This window comes from Garra rufa, chromosome 14 (genome assembly GCF_049309525.1).
Source record: "Garra rufa chromosome 14, GarRuf1.0, whole genome shotgun sequence".
Lineage (NCBI taxonomy): Eukaryota > Metazoa > Chordata > Actinopteri > Cypriniformes > Cyprinidae > Garra > Garra rufa.
In genome coordinates this window covers 4,881,902-4,890,748 of record NC_133374.1, presented here as the reverse complement: position 1 = coordinate 4,890,748, position 8,847 = coordinate 4,881,902, and the positions used below count along the sequence as shown (strand labels likewise).

The following is an 8,847-nucleotide window of genomic DNA, read 5'->3' as shown; positions in this document are numbered from 1 at the left end:
CTGAAAAACCAAAGAATTTGTGGAACCTGAAGGCTTTTTCTTAAGAACAGCAGGCAGTTTAACCGTTTAACTGTGACTCATGAACAACTATCACTAAACAAAAAACAGAGCTGTGGATCATTTAGGTAACAACACAGTATTAAGAAGCAGGTGTATGTAAAGTTTAACCTGCGTAGTTTTTTATAAATTCAGCTATTATTCTTTTATGTGAGAGATCTTATTCAGATCAGTACTAAATAAAAAAATAACATGCGTCTTGTATGATCCCTCTTATTTTAGTAAAAAAATACATTAACAATTTGCAGATTCTGCAAGTTGTACGTAAACTTTTGACTTCAACTGTATGTGGAATCACAACTTACATGTTCGTATGTGCAAAAAATGTGTTTTATAAACGAGGCCTGGTTTTATTTTGAAATAATCAGGTTTTTTTCTGACCTTGACGTCAATAATTGAATAAGCTGGCTGAACGCAGATAAATGTGTTCGCAAAACTATAGGTGCTTGGATTGAGTCATACTGAACTCGTGGAGTGGTTCGGCCGAAAAGAAAAATTCACTGAAAATTAATTGACTCATCTTTAGGCTATCCAAAGATTTTTCCAGGTAGTTTGTTTCTTCATTGGAACAGATTTGGAGGCTTACATCACTTTCCCACCAATGGATTCTTTGCAGTGAATGGGTGCCGTTAAAAACAATTGCTTCTAGCTAAAATGTGAGTCCAAAATCCATACTAAGACTTCCTCCTGTTGTCTCTCACATCAAAATCCACACACATATTTGTTTAAGACTTTTCTCTTGTAAACGGTGCTTGATCTGTGCAGATTCCGCTCATAATTCAGACAAGACGACTTTTCGCTGGAGGAAGTTATTATGGATTATGGAATTAGCAAAAAGCATTGGTTTGGAAGTTAAAAATGTCTTAATGATCAATTTGCTTCTTACAAACACACAGCTTTTGCCTTTTCAAGACTTTAAATGATGGACTGGAGTGGTGTGGATTACTGTGATCTTTTTATCAACTGTTTGGACTCTCATTCTGACGGCACCCATTCACTCCAGAGGATCCATTGGGGAGTAAGTGATGGAATGCTATATTTCTCCAAATCTGATGAAGAAACAAACTCATCTGTATCTCGGATGGCATTAGTGAGTATATATTCAGTGAATTTTAATTTTTGGGTGGACTATTCCTTTAAGATGTTTTCTTTTTTTGTTTCTTTTGATTTTGAGGTGAAACATGACATGATTTTGTGAATGTAGTCTGTGTTTATGAATGTGTGTGTGTGTGTGTTTGTTCTCTTACGGTAGTTGTTTTCAGGTCTTGATGATCCGGAAGTGCAGTTGGTTTATGTGTTTCTGTGGTCGTGTAATTCCTGGTTACATGTACGCATCTTTTCCAAAGCGAAGGTATGTGTGTTTTATCACTTCGTGATTTTATTCAAAAGCGTGTGGCCTTTAGCAGTGCATATTTATTTTGCCAAGTAGAGTTTCTGTTCTGGGCCATTACTTAATCAGCGAGTGCCACACTGAACTTTAGCAGAAAATGTGGTGAAAATGATCTGTGAACCTAGTTATCAGCATGACCTTTTACAGCAGGCTTTGCCTTTGAATCATCTGGATTCAGTCCAGTTGATTTTGCAATTGACTTCAATTGCATGTGGAACTTGATATGGTTTTTTCCATAAAATGGAAATGGATGTGCTGCTTCATAACATGCAGATATTGAATAAAATGCCAAATCAAGCAGCATAAGAAAGTCAAAGTAATAGCTCACTCATGATTTCATCATTTTTGTCCATTAGTAAAAAAAAAAGTACTCCATGTGTGAACCCAGAAATCACTTTATTTGTATGGATTTGCAGCAGAAACACTCACAGTGTGTGAAACAGGCCTTACGGTTCAGTTCAGCTTCTCTCTGCATTTCTCTAATCAAGTGGAAAACCAAAGCTGTTTGGTGCCATGTTGTTTTGTTGTCTTTTGAAGCTGTTGGATCTCCAGTGAATATATTTTCACGCTCAGATGAAGGTTGTGTAATTTAAAGACAAAAGGTTTTATGGTTGTTTAGTTTTTGTGAGCTGGTGCTGTCGGTGTTGATGGACTCGGAAAGGTGTTTTATTGTACTGTATGTGCAATATGGTGAATAAATGGTGTGCGTGTGTGTCTTAAATGTATGTTCCTGATGTGGCAAAGCACAAAAATAAACAGAATTTAAAGATTTTAAATGGCTTGACAAACCCAGTTTTCTTTCCTTGTGTTAATTTGTTTGTAAAAACAGGAAGTTGTAGTCACTCTAAACTAGTTGTTTTTGCAGTTTAATTTCAATAAATGGTCTGGGAAGGATATTTTCATAGTAGTTTCATAGGAAATGCTAGATCTTATTTCAAAACATGAAGGAAATTGGCTTTTATTTTCTCTTCTGTGCTCTCCAAAGCTGCATTTATTTAATCAAAAATGTAGTTATATTGTAAAATATTATTAGAATTGCAAATAGCTGTTTTCTATGTGAATATGTTGTAAAATTTAATTTATTCCTGTGATGCGAAACTGAATTTTTAGCATCATTACTCCAGTCTTTAGTGTCACTTGATAAACTGAAAATTGTGGACACTCTGAACTAGTTGTTTCTGCAGTTTAGTGTTTTTTTGGACTGGTTTTGTGTTAGTTTTATAGTAATGTTACGACCTTGGATGGAAATTTTGTCTAGGAATTTAAAAGGAGTAACATTGAGATGACCAAAAGAAGAAGCTTATAGTAAAAGTGGCAAGAGAAACGCAGAACATCAAATTAGCACCGCAAAAGATTTATTGCTCCCAAAACCACGTGTATTTACAAACACTTAGGAAAACAAAAATAATAATAAAATTATGATACTCATATTTATAAACATCATGGAAAATTGGCTTATTGGCTTATATTTTCACTTTGAATAATGTGTTCAACCCAGTTCCTTTGGGAAACGTTCTGTTTAATGCCTTAACCATAATATGATCCATCTGCTATCAGATGAAAGCACGATTTTATACATGATATAATCATTTAAAAATGATCCCAATGGTGTAGTCACAAAGTGTTTTTCATAGAAATGTCATCTGTTGTGTAATATTCTGGTCAGATCCGTCACTGCATTGATATCGCTATGATTCGGCTCTCATCTCTAGTATCTGAAGCTCACCGAATGTCTGTATTTCTGACTAAAGTATTTGTGTTCATCCAAATAAAGCCCGTGGGATTGAAACCGAGCCCTCTGGGAGAAGGAGACGAGTTTATAAAACAGCGTCTGATGATGTGGGAAGGAACGGAAATCTCCAGAGAAAAACGGATTTCCCCTCGATGAAAGCGAGCCTCAGATGTGTCTGTCTGTAAGTGAGAATGAGCGAGATCTGGCCGTCAGATTTCTCTGTCTTGTTCTTTACCATCTCAAGTTCTATTGTGTTTTATAAAGTCTGGATTATGCCTCATCCGTTTTGAGAGGAAATACATTGACGTCAACGGGGTCATTTCTTGTGGTCCCTCAAAGAATGCTCTTCTTTCTAAGATCCAGAGTTCTTGAGTTAATATATAATACTTTGAAGATACCTTTTTATGTTGCACATGGTGTTTAGATGGTCTTTCTTCTTGGAAAAATTGGAACATACTAGCTGGATTCTAGGTGGTCTAGGCTGGTCTTTACCTGGTCCAATTTAGTAGACCATCTTTGTTCAGCACCAAGCCAGTTGGTTATACCAGTTTAAGGGTGTTTCTGGAGAATAACTGATGCTGATGTGTCAGGTTGGTTGAGATGCACAAACAAACGTTTCTACATTTTTGGGGAAACCAACCAACAAAATTGTTTACTTATAGCTGACTCTTAGAAGTATTTAGTTTCACACAATACAAAGTCATGTAGGTTTGGAACGACATAAGGTTAGGAAAGTCACTGTTTTTGAACATGGTAGATGGTTTCTAGCTGTTCTAGACTGGACATTGGATGGTCTTGAGTTAGTAGACCATCTTAGACCAGCAACATACCAGTTGGTTATACCAGTTTGAGATATTCAAGGTGTTTTTGGAGAATGATGTCTGTTCAACAAGCTAATGGACACACATTAATGTTTTGAAACCATCAAAGAGTCACATTGTTTATACATTTTGGGGAAACCAACCAACCAATTGGTTTACTTAAAGCTGACTCCTTACATCTTAGACCAGCGACAAGCCAGTTGGTTATACAAGTCTAAGATGCTCGGGATGTTTTTAGAGAATGAGGTTGAATGGTTTACTAATAGCTGACTTTGCTATGGTAATATACTTTCTCCTAAACCATATTAACATGCAAAGATTCACAGAACAAAGAAAGTCTTGTAGGTTTTTAATGGCATGAAGCTGAAAAAGTCACTGTTTGGAACATGATAGCTGGTTTCTAGCTGGTCTTGGCTGGTCATTAGCTGCTCCAAATTAGCAGACCATCTTGGACCAGCAACAAGCCAGTTGGTTATACCAGTTTGAGTTTACTTGAGTTTACCAAATGGTTTACTTAGAGCTGACTTTGCTATTAATCTGGTGTTGTATTCACAGATGATAAACCAGTTGTAGTTCTTAACAAGTTCTTCAGTCTCTCGATATTACAGTTGAACAAACTTGACAAACTGCAACTCTAGGATCTTTTTGGGTCATCTTTTTGGAAACGTTCACCCAAATAACTTATTGCTTGGTAGTTTAGTAGAGCTAGTCTAGACTGGCCATTGTCTGGGCAAAGTTAGCAGAACATCTTGGACCATCAACAAGCCAGTCCGTTAAAATAGTTTGAGAAGTTCAGGGTGGGTTTTGGAGAATGAGGTTAAATAGTTTACTTATAGCTGACTCTTAATATTAATCTGATTTAGAAAAAAAGTATTTTAACATGGCAAAGTTTCACATTACAAAGAAAGTCCTGCAGGTTTGGAATGACATGAGGGTAAGAAAGTAACCATTTGTAGAACATAGTAGATGGTTTCTTCATGGTCTAGGCTGGTAACTGGCTGGTAGACCATTTTAGACTAACAACAAGGTTTATACCAGTATAGCATGTTTTTTGGAGAACAACAAGCTAATGGCTAGCTAATGATGTTTCAGGCTGGTTGAGATGCCATCAAAACCACCAAAGAGTCACAATGTTTTTACATTTTGGGGAAACGAACCTGCAAATGGTTACCTTAGAGCTGACTTTGCGATTAATCTGGTGTCGTATTCACAGATGATAAACCAGTTGTAGTACTTAACAAGTTCTTCAGTCTCTCGATATTACAGTTGAACAAACTTGACAAATTGCAACTCTAGGATCTTTTTGGGTCATCTTTTTGGAAACGTTCACCCAAATAACTTACTGCTTGGTAGTTTGGTAGAGCTAGTCAAGACTGGCCATTGCCTGGGCAAAGTTACTGTAGCAGACCATCTTGGACCATCAACAAGCCAGTCTGTTAAACCAGTTTGAGAAGTTCAGGGTGGTTTTGGAGAATAATGTCGAATGGTTTACTTATAGCTGACTCTTAATAATAATCTGATTTAGGGAAAAGTATTTTACCATAGCAAAGATTCACAATACAAAGAAAATCCTGCAGGTTTGAAATGACATGAGGGTAAGAAAGTCACCATTTGTGGAACATAGTAGATGGTTTCTTGATGGTCTAGGCTGGTAACTGGCTGGTAGACCATCTTAGACTTACAACAAGGTGTATACCAGTATAACATGTTCTTTGGAGAACAACAAGCTAATGTTTGGCTAATGAGTCAGTACTGATGTTTCAGGCTGGTTGAGATGCCATCAAAACGACCAAAGAGTCACAATGTTTTCACATTTTGGGGAAACCAACCTGCAAATGGATATCTTAGAGTTGACTTTGCTGATAATCTGGTGTCGTATTCATAGATGAGAAACCATTTGTAGTTCTTCACAAGTTCTTCAGTCTGTCAATATTATAGTTGAACAAACTTGACAAATTGCAACTCTAGGACCTTTTACAATCATCTTTTTGGAAACGTTCACCCAAATAACTTATTGCTTGGTAGTTTAGTAGAGCTAGTCTAAACTGGCCATTGTCTGGACAAAGGTAACAGACCTTCTTGGACCATCAACTAGCAAGTTGGTTAATCCAGTTTCAAAAGTTCAGGGTGGTTTTGAATGGTTTATTTATAGCTGATTCTTAATATTTATCTGATTTAGGAAAAAGTATTTTAACATAGCAAAGATTCACATTACAAAGAGTCCTGCAAGTTTGGAATGACATGAGGGTTGGACAGTCACCATTTGTGGAACATAGTAGATGGTTTCTTGATGGTCTAGGCTGGTAGACCATCTTAGACTAACATCAAGGTTTTTTTTGGAAAACAACAAGCTAAGGTCTAGCTAATGAGTCAGTACTGATGTTTCAGGCTGGTTGAGATGCCATCAAAACCACCAAAGAGTCACAATATTTTTACATTTTGGGGAAACCAACCTGCAAATGGTTTCCCCCAAAAAACTATTAATAGAAGCTATTAATCTGGTGTCATATTCACAGATGATAAACCAGTTGTAGTTCTTCACAAGTTCTTCAGTCTCTCGATATTACAGTTGAACAAACTTCATAAATTGCAACTCTAGGATCATGTTGGGTCATTTTTTGGACATGGGAGAGGCAATAACTCCATTGGAATCAGACTGTAACCCAAAGTCAAATTGAATTTAATAAAAGAAAAAGAAAAGAAAATATTTACTGTATAAATGTTCCAGTTTTATTTGAATCGGTGGGTACAAAGAGAAAAACATAAGAACGCGAAAACAAAACCAAACACCAAAGGTGAGAATCGGGAGTCGGTGTGACCCCCGGTGTGCGATGCGGTGCGGCGTTCACATCCTACGCTCGTGTGTTTGTGCGAAATGTGAAATGCGTGGACATTCATTAAGGACAAAGACACGTACACACACACACTGCGTTACATCGGTTATCAAAACAACTGTTAACAGAACAGATGCCATGGTCTCACACGCAACGGTGCTGTGTTTAGTTCAGATGTCCCTCTATTATATAGATTCGTTTCTGTATATATAATACTGTGTGTTTATAAAAGATCTCTTAATTACAAGTCAGGTCTCCCTATACTCATTATTGCAATGAATTATTATCTAAGATGCTTTATAAAAGAATCGTGTTCAGCTTTTACTACTGGTCTATTTACATTTCAGTCCAAAAAGCAAGCGGCTCCCGGCGGCGTCTTGAAGAAATCCTTGTCGAGATGATAAAAGCGGTTTCGTTCGTCCCCCCTTCGTGGCTCCTGAGAGAATATCTACATACGGTTTAGTAGCTAGTGATCGTGGACCATGTCGTAAATACGCTGTGATTTAATACGGCTAATGCAGGTTCGCTGATGGCGGATGGCTAAACGGGGAAGCGTGGCTGACGTCTTTACATTTACAGTTTACTGGTCGATGATGTTCGTCCCCAAAGTTAAGGATAAGGCATCATGGATCCTTGATGCTCGGCAAGCGTTCGTATCCATGCCGTCCCGGCTCGTTTACAATTGTCGACGTCTTTTCCGAGGGCTGAAAGAGTGCGTTCTAAGCCGGCGACGGCGTGCTTCTTCCCGTGGTTTGCGTGAAATCTGAACTTCGGTAGAGGGGTAAGATGGTTTAAGGCACAAGGTGAGTTTTTGGTTTCTATGGGAGGTCGGAGGACACCACGGCGAGGGCGGGGCCATGTCGGAAGGAGGGGCCAGAGTGCACGGCCTTAGGGCAGTCTGGCGTCAGGACACGCCCATTTTCCCCCAGGCTGCCCGTGATTGACAAGCGGGCCTTGTTTCTCATGGCTTCCGAGAAGGTGAGCTAGAGAAGGGGGCGGGACGAGAGGCGGAGTCAGAATAGGTGGAACTCTCTGGGGGAGGGAAACAATATATGCAAATGACACAGTGACATCACAATGGAACATCACGACAGAACGGAGAAAAGCTCAAGGCCGCCACACACAAATACAGAAAACATCTCAAAATGTACAACATGGCTAGACATCTGCATTTCTAACACAAGCATGCAGCCCTTCGCTCGTGTTCCGGCTAATTCTAGGGTTTTCAGGTATAACAGTTAACACTTTATATGTTCATACTGCTAATGTTTCGTAAGCAAGGGGGATTGGAGGTCAGTCGGGTGTTATTCGGTATCAGTACAGCATTATAGATTGGTTTGTTGATGTCGCTAACAACAAAAGAAAGTGAAACGCAACCAAACATCATTAAACCAACAGACGTTTGATCTATAATGCCCTACTCGCACCAAATAACGCATTGCGCATAGCTGCTGTCTATAGCGGCGGATCTCAACTAGTTTTGCTTTGTAACAGAGTTGTTTATTGGTTTTAACCCATGAATTACGTTGCACCTTGGTTTTTGAGTTCTCGGAAATACAACTTAACGACTTTATTCTCGAAATTTTTACTTTATTCTCAAAACATTTCGACTTTATTCTCAAAACATTTTGACTTTATTCTTGAAACATTTCAACCTTATTCTCGAAACATTTCAACTTTATTTTTGAAAAAATGTGACTTTTTATTCTTGTAGTTTCAACTTTATTCACAAAACGTTTCAACTTTATTTTCGAAAATGTTTGACTTTATTCTTGTAATTTCAACTTTATTCACAAAACTTTTCAACTTTACTTTCAAAATTTTTTTACTTTATTCTTGTAATTTCAATTTTATTCACAAAATATTTTGACTTTATTCTTGAAACATTTCAACTTTATTTTCAGAATTTTTTTTACTTTATTCTTGAAACATTTCACTTTTATTTTCAAAAATGTTTGACATTATTCTCGTAATTTTAACTTTTCTCAAAGAGTTTTTTTTAATTTATAGTTT

The 8,847-nt window shown here is 37.5% G+C and overlaps 1 protein-coding gene across 1 annotated transcript in view; it reads right to left on the bottom strand.

Annotated features, from left to right (window-relative positions):
• Window positions 1-7,652: 7,652 nt before the first annotated feature.
• gria4a (glutamate receptor, ionotropic, AMPA 4a) overlaps window positions 7,653-8,847 on the bottom strand; it is a 103,153-nt gene continuing 101,958 nt past the window's right edge. The window contains exon 13 of the mRNA XM_073818285.1: window positions 7,653-7,817. Coding sequence (XP_073674386.1) covers window positions 7,653-7,817 — 165 coding nt within the window. The remainder of the gene's footprint in view (window positions 7,818-8,847) is intronic.